Source organism: Sciurus carolinensis, chromosome 3, assembly GCF_902686445.1.
Source record: "Sciurus carolinensis chromosome 3, mSciCar1.2, whole genome shotgun sequence".
In the NCBI taxonomy this organism is placed as follows: domain Eukaryota; kingdom Metazoa; phylum Chordata; class Mammalia; order Rodentia; family Sciuridae; genus Sciurus; species Sciurus carolinensis.
Window position 1 is genome coordinate 37,268,436 of NC_062215.1, and position 20,460 is coordinate 37,288,895.

Sequence of the window (20,460 nt, forward strand, 5' to 3'; positions counted from 1 at the left end):
GACTTGGGATTGGAAGTCTATAGATCAAATTGCGAAGAACTGACATTCTGATAATATTGAGTCTTCCCAGCCACAAATATGGAATATCTCTACATTTGTTTAGTTCTTTGAGGAGATTTAGGTTCTTTTAATCTCTTTGCCACTAAACATAATGAGTGGTTTTAAGGCAGAAAGTTTATCTTTCTGAGCCCTGCTTTAGACATTGGTATAAGGAACGGACTGGACTTAGTTTTTACATGGCAATATCTTATTTAGGCCTCATAAAAATCTTATGGAGGGCTGAGGTTGTAGCTCAGTGGTAAGAGCACTTGGCTAGCATGTGTGAAAGCATGGGGTTTGATCCTCAGCACCATGGAAAAACAGATAAATAAAGGTATTGTGTCCACCTACAACTAAAAAAAATATTTAAAAAAAATCATATGGAGTGGGTATAATTTATCCTGTTAGGAGGAATTTCAGGGTCAGTAAGGGCCATGGCAACGGGAATGTACTGCAGAACCTCACTGATTCAAGATCCACTGTTCTTCCCATGATGTCACAGACAACATCTATATTTTGCTCTACGATAATGACAGAAAAACTCATCTTTTCCAAATATGTTCTGATCTGAAAGCTAGGAAACAAAAGGAAAACATTCTAAAGGCAGGTGTTTATAGCACATTGCATTACATGAAACAAGAAGGAAGAAATAAGACTCTGCACTTGGGATTTGAAGTTCAGGGATATTATTTGAGCCTTCGGAAGAGATAACATTAAAGAAGTTAGGTTTTGTATTCCAATTTTTTTTTTCCCAAGAAGAAGGTGATATCTGTCTGTCCATTCACCCATTTTCAATTTATGCCTAAAGTTACTAATTATTTCACACTTGATGGATTCCACTTGCACTTGGCTCATTTCTAAATCTAAAGGAACACTCTGGTCACTGCCACGAAGCATCAAAAAGGCATTAAACTTTACAATTAATTCTCCTGCTCATTTTCTTCTGTAGGAGTTTGAGGGGGCAAAAGTAGAACTCTAGCAACAGTGGTAGCTGTGAAAAGCTGAAAAGTAGAGATCTCTTAGAGCTGCAAAAATGCTCTGAATTTGAAAAAGAAGTAATTGGTTTAAACACTACCAACCTTTGTGGCGGATATAAGGTTTTATCTGGTTCCAGACTTTAGTTAGCAGGCTGAGTTTCAAACGGTTGTAAGGTGCATTTGATACTAAATTTGCAAGGCACTGTAAAACACAAAAAATAGCTCATCAATAGGCCTGACTAAATCACAGCATAGAAACACAACTTCATAGCACTTAATTTAAAAGGACTTTATGCTTAAGAAATAATTTTCTTTTTTTTTTTAATCTTTAAAAACAATAACTTGTTTAAAATTTAAAACACTGGAATAACTTAATATTAAGGCACAAGTAGTATTTTTACCAAATCATTTATTTGGACATAGAGATATTATAGGTTGTATCAGGCAGGTAGGTACAATCTTCCAAATAGGATATCTTTAATGAAATTTTTATTTAGTTATATTCTTATGTCAAATTACTTTTGGACTATGTAAAACATTATACAACAGTGAAACATAGAAACCCTCTCTGAAACTCAAAGATACCTTGGAATATTTACCTTAATTATCTGAGTTAGGGTCTGTGAAGATGACTCTGCCACCAAAGCCAACAAAAGACATCTGTGCAACTCCCTAATGCTGGAAGCGATCATAACAGAGAAGGGAGTGAAAGCTCTTCTGTGGTCACTGATATCTTCAGCAACAGAAAGAAACTGCTTCGAGCCTTCCAGTATGGCAGATAAAACTTGTAGGGCACAGGCACGTGTCTGAAATTTCAGGATGATCACACTGGTTAGTGAAAAATCAGGAGTCAGAGTCTCTTTTCTCCCATATATGTTTAATGTTCAAAATATTTAGAATCATTTTAATTAGAAGACTAAAAGCAATGAGATTTTCAAGTCCTGAAAGCAGCCATGAACTAGCCCCTTCATACCCCACATCTAAAAACAAATCTTAATCATATTGCTGTTAAATTTTCTTATAGTAAGGCATAAACATAACTGACACTATAGCACAAAAACCTGAAATTCTAAACATGAGAATAATTTAAAGACAGAGGCCTGGGTTTATTCAGCATAAGACCAACTAAAAAGAGGGAACTAAAAGGCCCATGGGGTAGAATATGCATAAGAGCCTGTTTTGTATCAAAGTTCCTGAGAACAATCTACTCTTTATATTCTACTTTGAAGCATCAGGGTGATCAATGTTAAATAAGAGAGAAGGAATTTGGTGCACAATCAGTGGGCACCATAAGTGATCCAACTTTCAGAAACATTTTGTGTGAAGGAAATATTGCTTGTAGTGAGAGTATCTGCTAAAGAAAATTAAAAAGGTACACCTTTGTGATGGGCTGCTATATGTCAGGAAAGTGTCAGGGCATCAAGATTCTCTTTATAAGGTTAAAAGATTACTTTTAATTGGTCCTCAGATGATTTTGTGGTACTAAAAATCAGAAATGAAAAAAGAAATGAGAAGAAAGTTAAATGAACCAAAATGGAATACAGATAATAAATGTAGTTCTATTACTACAGAAAGATACTGTGCCCTCTTTGGCCAGTTCACCCAGAAATGATATTGAAACAACTTCAGGACACATTTTTTCAAAGCAAGGAATCAACATTACAATTCTAGGATCTAATCTAAATATTTACTCAACATGAAACATCTGAGTTTGGAGTGAAAAAAAAAGGTTTTCCAGAAAGCCTTCAACTATGTTATCTTCAAATAACCAAATAATAAATCACTTCTGCAGGCCTTTTGAAGAGTGACATTATAAAAAAAAAAAAAACTAAAGATTTATTGTTTTGAAAACAAATGTGAAGTATGTAGTGTGAGTCTTCAGAATTACGCATACTCACTTAAGTCAGTGGGCTAATGATGCATTAGAAAATCGTGCTTATGTGTGAGGAGTGAGACCATGAACACAAGCTAGCTGATTCAAGAACTGAGATCAGGGGCTGGCGAACTCTTTCTGTAGCGGGCCAGTAGCACATATTTTATATTTTAGACTTGCAGGCTATAGTGTTTCTGTCACAACCACTGAACTCTGTGCTGGTGGAATGGGCACTGTGTAAAGGAATAAATGTGGCTGTGTTCCAACAAAACTTTACTTACATTACAGAAAATGGAATCTGAATTCCATATATTTTTCACATATCATGAAATTTTATTCTCCTTTTAATTATTAAAAAAACATTTAACAGCATATAGATCATAGCTTGCAGGTCATACAAAATAGGTGGTGAGCTAGATTTGGTTTGATTACAGTTCAGAGTTTGCCAACTGATGATTGCATGGCTGGTCTGTCCTGAAAAAGATAGATGTTATGCTAAAATTTCATTTCTTTAGAAGGTAATTAAAAATCACAATTATAGCAGCTCACAATCCAAATAAAATTAAAAATAAAGTTGTGAAATAAACTGATGTTCAAAAAGACAAAAAAATGACAGCTCAATTAACTTTGGTATCTTAAGGTGGGAAACATCCATCACTATCACAGATGAAAACAAGATGGATGTTATTGAAATTAATTCTTTTTCCCACTGAGGTATAAAAATTCATAGAGAAATGTGCTACTACCTCAGATTATAATTTCATAGTTTTGAGTTAATTTTCTTTAAATCCTGTTTAATGTATCTTTGTTATCATAAAATTGTTACTTCTGATACTGAATCTGTTCTAAGTTCTGCTTCATTTATTCTCACATCAACACATAATATCCTGTTTACTAGTTCTAATCAGCACTTTCAGCAGAAATTACTGATGAGCAAGCAAATCATAATAGGTGCAACTCTCCAGAGAACTCATTTTGTTGATTATGTTTTACCGTCTGAATATTTACAATAACGGATGACTTTGCAATCTTATAAACATCAGTGTACATTGTTTTACTAGTGTGTAGTTTCATCTCCTTGGACATGAAGACCTGTCTAAAGTTAATAAAATAAAAAAGCCCTCTTCCATTTTTTTGCTTTAAGAATACAGCAGAAATGTTTGCTGAGATAGTTCAGTCACTCTTAATTTTTTTCCTTGTCTGTATGATCTCAAAATAAAGAAGTCTCTCCTGAGTGTGTGTCCTATTGAGGTTTCCATGCAGGGAACCAGGCTGAACTCATCTTTGGCTCTGTTCAAGTACTAAATTTTTTTTTTTCAGTGCTGCAGATTGAACCCATGGTCTTGTGTATGACCATGGTACTGTACCACTAAGTTATACATACCCTCAGTCTTAAGTCCTAATTATTATTCACACATTTCAGGGTTAACTTTTTTGGATCACATTTCCAGAGTTGGTTGTCTTGAAAGTGGAGGTATCTGAACCTTGTGACAGGGTTAGTAGATTTGGAAACATTCAAGTAAAGTTTAACTGTTCCTAGTTGGCCATATAAAAGTAACCTGGTTAACTACCATTCCATAACAGTTACAAATTCTAACATTTTCATTTTCTTATCTTGTTATGCTATTATCTAGATTTTTTCTTGTATCCACTTTTCATAGTTATTTCAAAGAGAAATAAAAATTCATCATAGAATTTGAAAATCAAGATAATTCCCAAGGTGATAAGAGAAAGGTCTGCCCTATAGTTTGTTCCTTAGGTCAAAGTCTTGATGTGTCTCCATAATATGCCTTTATAACACTCAAGAAAATTATACAGAAGAAATTCTTACATTAGTCATGTTTTTTCATAGATAAATTGCTCTGTCTTTCCTGGAAACATAAAATGTGCATTCTGGAGCACATTTCCTACATGGAAACATAACTTCCCAAGTACCATCACATTACCAAATCCTAAAGAAAATTTCTAAGTTTTCTCCTTTCCAATTAACTGATTTAGTATTTCAAGTTCTGGTTTCCTGAAAGTAATCTGTTTACTGTTGGTATTCCAACTGGAAGACTCCAATTGCTTTTTCGTCTATTTCTCACTGGAAAAAGTTTTTCAGTACACCTGTTTCCATTTTTCCTGATAGTTTTCTAGAAGGTTTTATAAGAACCTCTCTCATCGACATCACCTACCGCAACACCTTTTCTAGCATGTGGCTTAGTGCACAATTAATTACCCTTTGATTGGTTTGCAGAGGTGTGCTCCAAACCTCATTGTGGACAATAATCACCACTTTATTTAGACCCTGCCAAGCTAGTATTTTATAAAAATCTCTTGAGTATAATCCCTTGCCATTACACTGAACTAATTTTAATAATTTCTTCCATCTTTTCTTGTTAAGAAGGATGGCTTGTTTTTCTGCTTCTCCAGGACTTTCATGGGCTTCTGCACTGGATCTAGTACATCTCCAGAAGTAAGTATCTTTTTTCTTACCACTATACAAAATGTAAAGCACTTTAAGTCAAATGTAATATATATATATGTATTTTTTTTTGGACTGGGTGCTTAGTCACTCAGCCACATCTTCAGCCCTTTTAAAATTGTTTTTAAATTTTGAAACAGGGCCTCTTTAAGTTGCTTAGGGCCTAAATTGCTGAACTTGTGATCCTCCTGCCTTAGCCTCCTGAGTCATTGGGATTACAGGTGTGTCACTGCCCAGGTTATACGTAAACATATAAATACCATGAAAATCATTTCAATTCACTTGCTTTCATCAGGTACATCCTCATAACCTTTCTGTATTCATCCCCCAAGCCTGAATGTCTCTCATCACCTTAGCTGGGCAGTTGGAGTGTGAGTGGTGAACTTGGCTTCTACTTGCCCCACAGCACCATCTCCTTGGTCATACTGGCAGTTTGGCCTAGTGGAAAGTATTCAAATATGCATTTAAAATTCCCTGTAGTAGTTTTCCCTTCAATTACTAGAATGGCTTCATTAGTAGTATCTTCGCTACCATTCATTTTCCACTTTTCTCCCAGGTCTTCATTTATTATTGATTCAGTTTTGTTGTGTATAATTAGTGTTAATCTATGCTTCCAAAGGATCCTCTAGAAGTTTTCTTACATAGTAACTAGCTATTCAAGGAGATGATCACAGGATGTTCCAATCTATTGTGGATTACTACCCATTTTAAGGAGAAACCTCAATTAAAATTATCTTTCAGTGAGTAGTTATTTGAGGATGTCCAGATGCCATTGGGATGACTTTTTAACATGCATTATTGTAAGGGGACTCTAATACCAGGTTGCTTTCCTTATTCGATTAAGAGGCTAACTTCTAGAGAGGAACTTACATATTTAAGCAGAGGCAGATATTTGATCAATCATGGAATATCTTGCTGTAAACATCCATGGCTACCAAAATAATTTTTTTCCTTTTTAAAAAATAAATTTTTCTTATTAAAATATGCAAATATTTATAGCTAGGCATGGTGGCACAAGCCTGCAATTGCAGCTACTTAGGAGGTTGAGGCAAGAGAATCCCAAGTTCAAGGCCAGTCTGGGCAATTTAGTGAGACCCTATCTCGAAGTAAAATTTTTAAAAAACACTCAATTGTAGAGTGCTTGCCTAGCATGTGTGAAGCCCTGGGTTTGATCCTTAGGACTGCAAGGGGGAAAAAACAAAGAAGTAAATATTTGTTACACATGATTTTTTAAAAATATGGAAAAACTGAAAGAAAAAAACATCTTTGGGATCCTCCTACATTCACAATTCTATATCTTGTGCTTTCACAAAACACTGTGAGCATTTTTCTGAGCATTACAAATCCTTTATAACCTATATACCATAATAATCCCAATGAGTTGTTTAAGCCATTCTTGATTTTTTGCTCTTACAAATTCCATGATAATCAACATTTTCATAAAAGGGAGGCACAACTGCTTCAGTGGAGCTCAAAGGGGATAGCCAAGTTATAAGTCTGTATGCTCAGGCTTCAGGCAAGCCCTGGGGCAAGAAGTGACCTCTACACGAATCCCCTCAGTGTGTTATTCACAGAAGCCCATTTCCTATCCCCCTCTTGTCTGTCAGTGGTTCTCAAGTCAAGATTACTAAGAGCAGTATTAAGACTGGATGGTGCAGAGATAAAAAACAAAATGTATAAATTTTCTCTTCCTATTATAAGCTTAGAATTTAAATACTCTTACCTTTGGAGAAGGATCTTTTAATGCAAGTGTCATTAAGGACAGTGACTGAGGGCTTCCAAGCTCAGGCGTATCAGGAACAAAGGCTGACCAGTAGCCATAAAGAACTTTTTTTTCTATTGATTTTATAGTAGAAAGAAAACAGGCTAATGCTCCTTGGCGAACTTTGGCTTGGTACGACCTTTCAAGTTCAAAATAAGGAAGAAAAGTTTTTCAACAGCTTTTAAAAAATGCAACATGAAATGCTATTTATTCCAGTCAATTAAAATGATACATTAAGCAATTAAACTACTGAATAATCCCTAAAGATGTTACCGTGATATAAAAATTTTTTTCCATATGATCAAACATGTTAAGGCAATTTGCTTATCTAACAAGGTATTAAGGCTGACAAAAGCCAAAACTAGCTAGAGAATAAGAGGGCAACATTTTGATGTTAGGAAACTAGTGTTAGATATTAAACACTGCCGAGTATTTATCCACCCATTTAACAAATATCCCATGAGTGACCTCATGTAGGTACCAGACATTATGCTAGGGCTGGCAGACAAACAAAGTCCCTGCTCATAATAAGCTTATTAATGGAAGTGAAGGAAAGTTCAAGATATAATAACACATTTTGAATAATGCTAGGGCAAAGGTTAAGTCAAAGGGTCGCACAGAAGGGGGACCATAAACCAGAATGGGAGGGATTGGACAAGTTTTCCCAGAGAATATGATTTTTGAGCTCATTGAGAAGAAGAGTAGTTATTAAAAATACAAAAAGGAAAAAAAAGGTAGGGGGTGGAGATGAGTGGGAGAAAAGACTATTCCAGGGAGAGGAAAATACAAAGGCAGATCAAGTGACCAAAAAATGTTCAGAGCAATGCAAAGCTCCACGTAAGTGAAAATTCTCATGTTCCATCCCAGGTAGCAATCAGGTTTTTAAGCAAAGTAATAACTGACATGCAACTTAGAACACTGAAGTATAAAAACATAACAAAATACTACTACCTCATTTTACCCTGCAAGCCTCCTTCGGCATCAGAATAGTCTGACTCGCTACTGCTGACCCTTTTCCAGCTGGAAGTGGTGAAGGGTGAGGAGACTCGCTCTTTTCCAGAAGCTCCACTTCCATCTACAGGCAAACCCTGGATGCCCAGGGAGGAGGAGTGCAGAGTGTTCCCTTCACGCATGTTCACTCTGCCTGTGCCAGTGCTTGGGACCACTTCCATCTCACCACTAGAGTCTTCTTCCTCTTCCTCTCCTTGCTGGTTTTTCTTTGGCTTAACTTTGTATTTTTTCTTTTTATTCTGATTTTAGGAGTAAACGAAGACATACATATTATTTATAAATGACTTTTAACTGAATCATTGGTACTTCCTCATTTGAAAAATGACTAAATAAGTTCCCCACATGTAGTTTAAAGAAACGAGAAGAGAAAAATAACACTTACTTAGTATCCTATGTATCAGGCACAATGCTAAGTACTCACACACATCATCCTGGACTTAAGAAATAAGGCATGAAGTCCATGGGTCAGAGCAAGACATGTGGTCTGGATTCAAATTCTACCTCTGTAACTCTGGACAAAGCACTTAGCTTCTCTAAGGTTGAAGTTCCTGATCTGTTAGTATGAGGCACCTACCTTGAACAGCTATAGTAAAAACAATGGAGATTATCCAAGAGAATTAAAGCCTATGGAAAATGACTTAAGTGCCTGTTTTCTCAGTCCTCCCAATTAAGATATGTGAGATAGATGTTAATCCATTACACACAGTGCATGTGCTAGGGCCTTGGGGCTATAAAGTAGTAGATGCTAAATAAAAGTCAGTTTCTTTTCTCCTACTTTCTTCTTTCTGACATTTAAATATCTCTGGAACCTGTGCATTCTAAAGTCCCTCTCTGCAAGGAGGGAAGGTTCTCATCACATCTACCTTGGACTACTAATATGGCCCAGACTCTTTTATTTGCTACCATGGTGGTTTTCTTAAGATGTAAATCTGATCACATCATTTTGCTATTTAATATTCTTTCCTCACCTACGAGATACAAACCCAAATTCCTTAGCATACAAGACCCTTGTGATTTGCCTCTGCTGCACATTTATTTGCCCCACCCTTTCCCTCCATGCATCTGAAACTCTACCCTACCAGTTAGACTAAGAGCATACACAGTCATTCTCTGTGTTCTCCTGAAACACTCTTTCCTCCTTCTCAGTACTGTTATTCATTCCTGAAACTCAGTTTAGTCACCACAGCTTTTAAAAGCCTCTTCCTCCTCCATTTGGACTGGGTATCCTGCATGTGTTTTGAGTACTCTGAGAATATTTTGATGAAAGAAATTATAATATTACTTTGTAGTTTACTTATCCATCTTTGCTTTCTACCCCAAACTCCTAAGAATAGCCAGTGTTTGTATACTTCACGTTTAGCACAATATCTTGGATATAACAGATGTTTGGTCAATGTTGAATAAGTAAATGAGTAAAAGAATTCCTAATTTGAAGCTTTCTTTTTAACCAGGTATTACATTTGGGATGTAAAATCTTGGGACACATACCTGTATGCTACAGGTTCTCCAACAGAAATGTGAAGGGGACAACAGCTTTTGGGGGAGGCTGAGAAATGTGGTAAATGTCAGGAGTGTGGAGACAGTGTGCTGAGAGGTAGGTGGTTTTCTAATGGTCCACAGAAGGGCTACCAATTATGGTCTAGAGGTCAAAGCTAGCCCAGCCCACTGTCTGTTTCTGTAAATAGAGTTTACTGGAATACAGTCATGCCCATCTGTTTACACAGGGCATCTCTGGCTGCTTTTGTGCTATGACAATGAAGTGGGTAGTTGTGATAGAGAGCTAAAATATTTACCAGTCAGTCCTTAACAGAAAAAAATTGTTGATCCTTGGTCTTGAGAAGTATGGGGATGAGGATGCTTGACTTTGTGTGTAAGGTGAATGATCATTTTTGAAAGCTGTTACACTGCCTGGACCTCTCAGAAGCATGAGGTGCTTTAAATGTTTTCAAAAGTCTGATAAATTTAAATTTACTTTGCTAATTACCTCAAATTGAAACCAAATTCAAAGTGGGTTTTTGGAGCAAAACACAGAAAATATGCAAAGCAAGCTATTCAAAACAATCCCACAACTTAAATTCAAATAGACAAAAATGTACCATAGTTGGTCGAGAAGCAGAGGATTCTGACTGCTGTGCTTTGACAGGTGGTCGCCCATCATACTGAGGAAGTGGAGTTGGGTATAATACCGTGGGCATCTCTATGTTTAGTCCAGGGAGTCCATGAAACATGGCTTTCTAAATAGTGATGAATAAGGAAAACACACACAAACATAAATCTTAAAACAGAATTATTCACCATGCTCTGGATCAGAACACAAACAGATTAACATTTAAAGACTATTAAGTAATAAAAATGGGACAGAAAATAGACACCTTGAAAGTTTAAGGCTTAAAGAAGAGCTTAATCTCACCTACACTCAAGCTGGATCTGGTTTGGCCACATCAGATTAGGTTTGATTTTAGTGTACCTTTATTTACTTATTTATTTAATCCAAACATTTTATCCAGTTATTTTAACTATTAATTTTAAAACTAATTTATCATTTTTATTTAGTCATCTATCTCTAAATCTAGTTATCTGTCTTTATTTGATTTGGGGGTAAGAGAAATAGCACAGGAGAAAAGTTAAAAACTTAGTTATGATAAAGCTATATTGTCACAGATAGCATTGACTCAAGGTGAGCACAAAAGTCTCTTTTCTTTTCCTGGCCAAACTGGAGATAGCTGGGTCCCCAGCGAGGTGAGTTCATCCTCCTCCTGCCTGGCAGGTTTGGAAGCTAATGATGGCAGTGTGCTGACATGTGTCTTAATTAACCTGCCTTCTACAAGGCAAAGGATGCCAGAGGAAGCCCTGACTCTTTTCTTACGTACAATCAGGTAAAAGCAGGTTAAAGACAAGATGTAATGAAATAATCTGCAGATCATATCTCACAACTTGTTCCTTCCTAAGATTCAAAAATAATTTAAAAATTATGATACATTTATTTAAAGAGCAGGTTATTTGTTCTTAATATTATGTATATATATATATATATATATACACACACACACACATACATACATTCATATATATACATACATATATATATGAACATTTTATTCTGCTCTCTTAGAATATATATGGGAACATTTAATACCTTAACAGTTAGCCTTAGAAAGATGATGTAAAATGGTACTCACATCTGGGGTTTAAATGGGAAAAACACTGATCATAATGAAGAACTGCCTTACCTTTAGTACAGCTAGAAGAGCTCCAAGTTCATCGGTCTGTGTTAGTTTCATTTTTCCACCATTTAGAAGTGACTGAATGCCTTTTAATGCATTTTGTAACAACTAGGGAGGAAAAAAGAGAGACTGAGTTAGGAGGAGGAATAGATTTTGGTTGCCCAGGGATCTATTAACATTACTTAAAATGGAAGAGGAAAAATCTCTAGATGATGAAAAAAAACCTTTTGAAACACACTCACAAAGTGGAGGTCAAGATTCAGAAAAGAAACTTGATAATCCACTTTGAGTTATTTTCTAGAAGAGTACATGCTTATAAACCAGCATGTATAAATGTGGGCAAGAAAAATAAAAAGGAAGAGATTTAGTGAGAAGACTGTGATAAGGAATGAAAAAGTGGCAGCAGAAACCAGAAGCAAGAAAGTTCTCTAATATGGCAACCTTAGCAGCTCTTAAAAGGAAACAGGGTAGATGTGGGAGCAGATGATAAATGATAAAAATGTGGTCTCTGGAGGCAAATTCTGGATCAAGACTGATTTTTAATTCAGTAATCTCACTTCTTAGACTCCATCCTTCAGAAATACTTCCTAGAGGGAGGATGTGAAACAGCCTTGTTTGAAATAGTGAAAAAAATTTTTTAAAAAAAGGCAATTTTTATCAATTACAATGATCACAATGATTATGTAAGAAGCTAACTTTCTAAATGTGAAACTCAGCAACAACAGTTGCAGGTAAGCACTTTAAAAACATATTTTATATACTTCTCACATGAACCCTACAATGTAGTTACATTAGTACCATTTCAGTGAGGAACACATGGGCTCTGAGCAGTTAAGTAATTTTCCCAAGATCTCCTAGCTACAGAAATTAGAAAGCATGAGGTATATTAATAGGTACTAAAAAGATGTCCCAGAGACATTAAGATTTAAAAAACCAGAAAGTTTCAAAACAGCATATTAAACATTATTCTATTTTAAAATGATAAATATACGCATTCATACATAGGAAAAAAAAATCTAAGAGCGCAGATCATCTCCAGGGATTATATGAGCAAGGAAACTATAAGGAACTTTCACTATCTTGGATCTTTAATGTATGAATGTGTCAACCTGAATTTAAAACATGTTAATAAATTGCCATATTTGCATACAATTCTTTTAAGAAGAAATAGTATAGATGTCATTGAAATCTACTCTTTTCCCTTTCACCTTAAACATGAGGCACTAGCCTGAAATTAGATTGTTTTTATACTCAAGAGGAAAAAGAATAAGGAGAGCTTTATTTAAAAACCTAAAATGGCAAAGGAAAACAAAACAAATAAAAAAGGTTTCTTGAAATTTAAACTCAAAGGTATGGTTTCAGTCTTTTTGGCTTACAAACATTCCATGTACCTGTATATATCTCTAGATAAAACTAACAGAGCAGCTGAAATTAAACTCTTTGGTAACAGCCTGTTTTACTTCTGCTTTAAACACATCTACAACATCTGTAAGATCAGCAATAGTTCTACCTACCATGCAAAATGTTATGTCATCCATATCTGATGATTTTGAAGACTGTAAAGTGGTCAAGAAAGCTTGGAAGCAGATATTTTGGTAGGGCTCCTCCAAGTATGGCTGTCCTGGCACACTAAAACACAAACAGAGAGAACAACTCAGGCTGTCTCCTTTGAAATGGTGCCTTCAAAAGAATAATAGTAATAATACAAAATAATAGAATTGTAATATACCCCTGAATGCAATCTTACTAAAAAAAACTGTGCACTTTGGTCATTTAGTTACCACTGAGGGACAGACCCAGGCTCTAATAAATATGAAGAAGAAAGAGTGATTTCCATAGGGAAAAGTTACAGAAGATTGTAGTGGAAAAAGTATGGAGAAAGACAAGTTTTTAGTTCTGCTTTTCAGTTCTAAGAGAGAAATAATGCAAAGAGGTCCTGTTGAGTTAGAATCACATGACTGAACCTGTGTTCTTAGCCACCAGACACCACTATGCTACACAGAAACAAGTTCAAGTTTGTGCTGCTAATTTTCTATTGCATATTGTAGACTAGTTCCATCTTCTTAAAAGATAAGAAACTGGTCTCGACAGATAAATCTCATCAGAGTTTAAGCTGGTATGAATATACCTTTCTGAAAGACAATATGACTAGAGTGCACACCAACAGAAAATAAAATATTGGCATATTGCACATATATCACTTTTAGCATATATATTTTTCTTCATTATGAACTTTATTTGATTAAAATCACACAATATAAGATGACCTTATTAAATAGCATGGGAAATGCAAAGTGATATTTTTTCTAAGCTGGCTCTTGTTTCAGACAGATGAAACAACTTATAAAGGGCTCAAGAGAGGTCCTATCTTCTGATTACTGGGAAAACTGCCTGGATCCACATACCTGAGACATAAGTTTGCCATACAATGCACTGCAGCTCTCCTGACTTCAGGGTCAGACTGAGCCAAGTCACTCAATGTTGTTAAGAGACCGGTCTTGCCAAGCAAGTCTGGAAGGTACTAAAACAAAATAACAGTCAATGTTGGCTTAAGAAAAACTTCCAGAAAAATATTACTGTGTAGACAAATTTTATTTTTTTAACTAAAGGGCAGTTAAATGTCAAAAGACTAGCTGTTAAAAAAAGAAAAAAAAAAAAAGACTAGGTGTTAGGTAAATCTTTCAGAAGGGTGTAGTAAAAAATATGCCAAAAAATGGCAGTAAGAATCATGACTAGGTAGTTGCTGAAGCTCTTTAGTCACAGCTGTGAAGATGATGGATAATGATAATAATGATGGTTAATAGTTAAGAGCGCCAAGTATTTATAAGGCTCAGATTGCTCAAAGCTACACGTCCAATTAATGGCAGGATAGAAACCTGAACACAGGTCTGTTGGCTCCAAAGTCTATGTGCCTAACTGTTAAAAAAAAAAAAAAAAAAGAACACAGTTAAAACTACCTTTTAAAAATATATTTTTACTTTTAGTTGTAGATGGACACAATACCTTTACTTTATTTATTTATTTTTACGCAGTGCTGGGGATAGAACCCGTGCCTCTTACATGTGAGGCAAGTACTTTACCACTGAGCCACAACCCCAGCCCCTAAAACTACCTTTTGACATTTTGAGCCATTGCAGTAAACCAGAGCTGCCAGGGCTTGAAGAATTTCCATGTGTGTCCAGGAACTACATTGCTGAATAGCTGAAATAGTATATCCCATCAGGAAATCCAAGTTCTGTTCATCAACAATCACCTACCAAGAGAGGAAAAAATACAGATGATTGAACTTCTTAAAAATGTTTTTATCTTTTTACAGATTATCTATGCTCACCTGAATCAAGTTGTGCAAGGAGGATATATTCATCTTTTTTGTGTCAAAAGGATTAGCTCTAAATATTTGAAAGTTTGGTCAGGATAGGGGACTTCGACTTGTCCCAGGGACTCATTCACTTCTTTCCCTTTAGTCCCTCCACTCAAAGTAAAACCTGGTAAAGTCTTTGTAACTTTTCCTTGAACTAACTAGACACTGACAGTGGTAAATACTCACATACAGGACTCAAAACACTGAAATGTCTTAATTCAACTCAACTACCTTATACATAGTAATCACACAATATATGGGGAATTAATATACCTGCTAAATAGCTACTAAGTTGCTAGCATGGTATGGGGAATACAATAAGAGATGGCACATCTCTGTCCATACTAAGTTTATAATCTTTTTGGGACAGATCAGGCTAATTCAAGGATCAATTTATGGACATCTGAGACAAACTGTCATCAATGCCAGAAAGCTGGTTATGGGCTGTAGGTGCCACAGGTATACACCTGAGAAGAGTAAACATTTGGAAGCCACCTCACATGAGCTTGAAACATTCTAAACTTGAAAACAGCCTTATCTCATGTAGTAGACACTTTTGGCTACCTATCTGCATCCATCTTCTCCTCTCATGCGAGAGCTCTGATTCTACTTTAATGCCCATCTCTCCCACATGAAACCCACAAGCAAATCCTAATTAGTTTAGTGGTTCTCAACCAGAGGCAGTCTTGATCCCCAGGGAACAGAACTGAGGATTGCAGAATGGAAAAATGTCAGTAAACCTCTTATTATTAAGGGACGCTAAAGTTGATTCCCTTGGGACTTGCAATGTGGCATTAACTGTTTCTTCTTTTTTATTGTTTTGGTACTTTGGGTTGGCTTTTCTGTTTTTTGAACCCAAAGCATCCTAGTAGACATATGCTAATTGATAACACTTTGCACTCTTAAATACATTCATGTACCTGTATAACAATCTTAATCCTAAAAATCATTGTGGGTTTATCGAGTAAGTTGGAAAAGGTTCTAGAGATATGAAGCTGCAGTGTAGATCTTGATATTAATAACTGGGGTCTTTTTATCCTGGTGTACCCGCTCTCCTAAGCTACTTCTTAGGTTTTATGTACATGAAAAGTGAATCACAAAAATGATAGTTGAGGAAAGGGGAAAAAATACTGGTAGGAAAGAATTCTGGGATCATTTCAATCCTGAGATGTATCTTGGTCAACTGTACGTGCCATGAAAAAAAAAAATCTAAGCCTAAGAGGCCTGAATGACACATTGGTTATTGAATCAATAGGAATACTTCTAATATACTTCTAATAGACAAACTTCTAGAATTGTGCAGAATTGTGTTTTTCTGGTCAGAGTTATATTTGTTTGTCATTTTTACATTTTATTTTAAGACATGGTATCACTAAATTGCTGAGGATCTCCCTAAGTAGCTGGCATCAAACTGGTGATCCTCCTGCCTCAGCCTCCCGAGTTGCAGGGAGTTACAGATACGCACCACCATGCCCGGCTTGCTTTAGTATCATACTGAGGTATTTGCTTTTCCTAGTATCTCAAAAGATTAGCTTATCAGACCTACTATGGATGTAGTATTTCAAAGGCATTTGCTTATTCCCAAAGTTCATGATCTGAATCCTAAAGTTACATACATGATTACCTGTAATCTGTTTAGTAAATGGTGGATCAGCTGAGACACTTTGCTGACAAGATGATTCTGATTAAGAGGTACCAGTCGGCAAGCTTGGACAAGAAGAGCACTGACATCCTACAAAAAAACAACAACAACACACAAAGGTAATATTTCCAATTTGAAAGCCACCCCCACCCCCAAACACAGGAAAATGTAAGAATTAAAGTGAATGTTCATACTGAAGAAAGATGACATCTGTATGAAATGTGAGGCAAAGATGAAATAACAGCACAAAAACAGAATATGCTAAAAAAGGAAAAGTATAAATATGGTTTTTGTCAAACTAAAGACTCCAGAGTTTCTGCCATGTACAGATAATAGAATTAAATAACCAAAGAAAGGCTTCCAGCATATAAAAGCACAAAAAGAAATTAAAAATACCAAAAAATGTAAACCAACTAGATTTCAATGTCATTAGGAAAATTGGAAATGACAGATGGATTTTATGTAAAATTGGGGAATTATAAGAAAAGAACCTATCTGCAAAACACATCATTCATTCATTGATGTTTACTGAATAAAAAGGCTCTGAGCACCTACTATGTGCCAGGTAGTAGGCTAGATCCTTGGGCTCCAAAGGTGAAGCAAACATTTTCCTGAACCTCAAAGAGCTCACAATCTAGTGAGGGAGACAGAAATACACAGAAATAATTAAATTAAGAGCTGAAAGAATTAAGTACAAACTTCATGGGGAAACAGTGATTTTCCCATCTATTTAACAAGCCTTGTGGACTGTTAAATAGAATCTGGAATGAACCGAAGAATGAATAGAATTTTTCTAAACAGATCAGTTATCCAAAAAAAAAAAACACTTCAAGAAAAAAAAATACTGTACAAAGACTTGGGAGATGAGAAACACCTGCAGTAAGAACAGTACCTTTGAAATGCAGACAAGACACAGAAGGAGGAGTGACAGGAGAGAAAACTGGAAAAGCACCTATTTTTGCAAAGTATAAAAATAAATCAAGTTTTCCTGATTTCTTCTTAATCCCATTGTGCTCCCTGGTGAAGCACACTATTATTTTGCTATGAACTCTTCTGGATTTTTTCCTGCACATATAAACATACACATATTTTTAAATTTCCTTCCTTTCTTGAACTCCATATTGACTGTATGAATTGTTTTGTAATTTGCTTCAACCATTTACCAAAATGTATAGTAGAGCTTCCCAAATCAGACTTTCACTTTTATAGGCAGAGTTTTTTTTTTTTTTAAACCAAAGAAAAAATCATTGTGGCAGCACAGCAAAAAGGTTGGGCTGGAGGAAGGAATTCAGTTAGAGGATTCAGTTAGTGCAATAGTCCAGGCAAGAGTCATCTTGCCTAAGGCACTAGCAATGGGAACAAAGGAAGGTATGAACTGAGAAACATGTTTGAAAGAGATTCTGAAGAATATGGATTGAATAGTCTCCAAGTCAAAGGAAAGGGAAAAGAACCAGGGTTTGTGCTTTGCATGATCTGGTGGACTGTGCATATCTATTCTTGACGATAGGATGGAATAGGGAAGGACTGGGGATGGAAGTGTATGGAGAAAACAATCATTTTTAGAAACTATCAAGTTTGAGTTGCCTGTAAGCATGAGAAGGTTGTGGTTCAAATGTTCAGGAAATTAAGTGGTATTCAAGGCCTGATGTGTATGAATAAGATTTCTCAAACAGTGAAAAGAACTCCTAAAGAGGGGGTGGAGGAAGAACGGAAAATAGAGGGACTTTGTTACAGATCTAGGCTCCACTTCTAGCTGTTGTTTGCCAACAACGTGAAAATGGATCTTTGTGAACTTCGATGTTTCAATCGGCAAAAATGACCTGACCTAGTAATTATGCACATTCTAAGATTCCTGGAACGGTTCGTGGGAAAGTATACATTCAATAAACTGTAGTTACGAATTTAATCGACAAAAGCGTTTGGGATGCACAGAATGGGAGTGGAGTGTGAGGAAAGAAAGATGGTACCAGATGCGAAGTGTTAACAGCAGAAATCATCAAACTGGGTTTCGAAAGATGCGAGTTTGCCAACCACTGCAGAATCGTTGAGATGGAAGAGGGCAGAGAATACGCCAGGATCGGAGGGAGCAAACCAGCTGGAATTAAGTCATCCGGGGCACGGGTAGGGAACAGCCAGGAGAGGCAGGCTGGAGCTACCAGCCGGGTTCGGCGAAGGGTGGGGCCAGGGCAGCAGCGCCGCTCCCAGCCTCCCACCCGCGAGGCGCCTACCTCTGCGGCCACGCCACCGCCCTCGCTGTAGTTCTCGGAGATGAGCTGGTCAAAGAGCAGGTGGATCTCCGTGCGTGCGGAGCTGCTGTCATCCGGGCGCAGGGCGCGGAGCCTGGCTGACAAGCGGCGGAACCCATTGTCCTGCTCAGGGGGCGGCTCCCGTGGCGCCTCCCGTGGCTGCCCGCCCGAAAGGGAGCCGGCAACTTGCACCGCCGCCATCTTCCCTTCATAAGGTGCGGGGAAATACTTCCGGGGCATTCCCGGGTTCTGCGTTCTAGTTCCGGAAATACCTAATACGGACCAGACCGGCAAAGGAGGGTTTCCATGACTACCGTACCCTTAAGTCTGGTACCCTGCAAATGCTGCTTGAAATTAGCTTAGAAATATTTCCCTGCCCACCTCTTCTGGGCACATACTGAAAAGTGGGGTTTCAATTTGGCCTCTCAGAAAGTTTGTTCTTGGGCAGGGTTTCCTTACTGTTTAGTACTAGAGTTTCAGATTAGGACTGGAGTTGCTGTGAATGGCAATGGTGGAAACTGCTGGTTCTCGGATGTCCTTATCCTCCTCTTACATCGTATTAGAGCCCCTGATTGTCCCCCAAACACAAAACCACCCGGAATAAAGGTTACATAACCCAGTATTCTTTGCAATTGGCTCTATCTATCTGATTAAAATCTGGCCAATAAAATATAGGGTAGCTTCCCAGTACTTTGGTGACAGCTGACTGCCTCTGTCCCTTTTCTCCCCTTCTGACAATGAGTACTCTTGTGGATCATGAGCCACCTCTCACCACTAGGAAAGTAATTTTGAAGTTTAAATTGAACTATGTAAAATATAACCTGCCTCAGGGTGACCTGGTTGGGATTGAAGACCCCAGGATTTTCTGAAAGGTTGAAGGCAAGAAGCTGGAAAATAAAGCAGCCATTTAAACAATTGTGATCAATTTTCAGTTACCCAGGAGGTGAGGGCTGAACATTCACATTTGGGCAGACTGGAAAAACCATCTTTAGGACTACAATTATAAAGCAAATCCTCACCTCTGGCTCCTGGAAAAATCTTGAAATCATCTGAATATACATGTTTTATCCTGAGAATGAAACACTGCTCATCATTGAAAATTGTGAATGTGCTTTAGCAGAGCTAGTCCTTTGAAGACTTTGGGTTTCTTTGGGGAAAATGTTTGTTTATTTATTTTTGTTTGGATTTATATTCCATTATACTTGTATATTATTGTTAATTCTTGGAATATGTGTGTATAAGTGTTAGATATGTGCATGTATGCACGTGTATTTATGATACTATTTAAGCATTTGCTCAGAGAAGATCAAAAGCTGAAACCTAGTCACTAGCTGTTTTAATTGGGACTCCCTCAAAGTAGAGCCTCAGACAAGATTGATATGTGAGTGATCTATTCAGGAATAAACAGGGAAGGAAGGAGAATCAATACAAACATATGCTCTTGAGTTAGGCATTGCAAGAGATGATTGCTCAACCCTTTGGAGTTTCTGAGAAATCTTATGGAATGTTCTCAGAACCCCCTCCTGAGGAATGGAGGACAGATGCATATATCTGCCAGCTTTTAACTTCTATTGTCAATTATCACCTGGTCAGGCATTAGCTCTGTGGTTAACATGCATCAATGTGCAATGGTTCCTAGAGGAGTCTCCTATTGCATAGTTAAAGCAGCTCTGAGGCAAAACTGAGGTGGTTTGGGATACAGGGTATATGTCTGAGGCAAGGTTCTGACAACTTATATTTGTGCTAAGCTAGTAGTTGACTGAGGTAAACCATTGCTGTAACTGTGATTCCAAGAGTTTAAGACCAAAGGTATTTGAAGCAGTGCTTAAGAGATGTTCAACACACTAGGATAGAAAGA

The 20,460-nt window shown here is 36.9% G+C and overlaps 1 protein-coding gene across 1 annotated transcript in view; it reads right to left on the reverse strand.

The window, feature by feature from the left end:
• Heatr6 (HEAT repeat containing 6) overlaps positions 1–18,835 on the reverse strand; it is a 32,326-nt gene extending 13,491 nt beyond the window's left edge. The window contains exons 1-11 of the mRNA XM_047546618.1: positions 18,585–18,835; positions 16,339–16,446; positions 14,466–14,606; positions 13,759–13,874; positions 12,868–12,982; positions 11,360–11,461; positions 10,226–10,363; positions 8,070–8,368; positions 7,080–7,257; positions 1,616–1,822; positions 1,119–1,218 (exon numbers count right to left, since the gene is read on the reverse strand). Of these exons, the coding sequence (XP_047402574.1) occupies positions 1,119–1,218; positions 1,616–1,822; positions 7,080–7,257; positions 8,070–8,368; positions 10,226–10,363; positions 11,360–11,461; positions 12,868–12,982; positions 13,759–13,874; positions 14,466–14,606; positions 16,339–16,446; positions 18,585–18,803 (1,723 nt within the window). The 5' untranslated portion in view covers positions 18,804–18,835. The remainder of the gene's footprint in view (positions 1–1,118; positions 1,219–1,615; positions 1,823–7,079; positions 7,258–8,069; positions 8,369–10,225; positions 10,364–11,359; positions 11,462–12,867; positions 12,983–13,758; positions 13,875–14,465; positions 14,607–16,338; positions 16,447–18,584) is intronic.
• Positions 18,836–20,460: the final 1,625 nt, after the last annotated feature.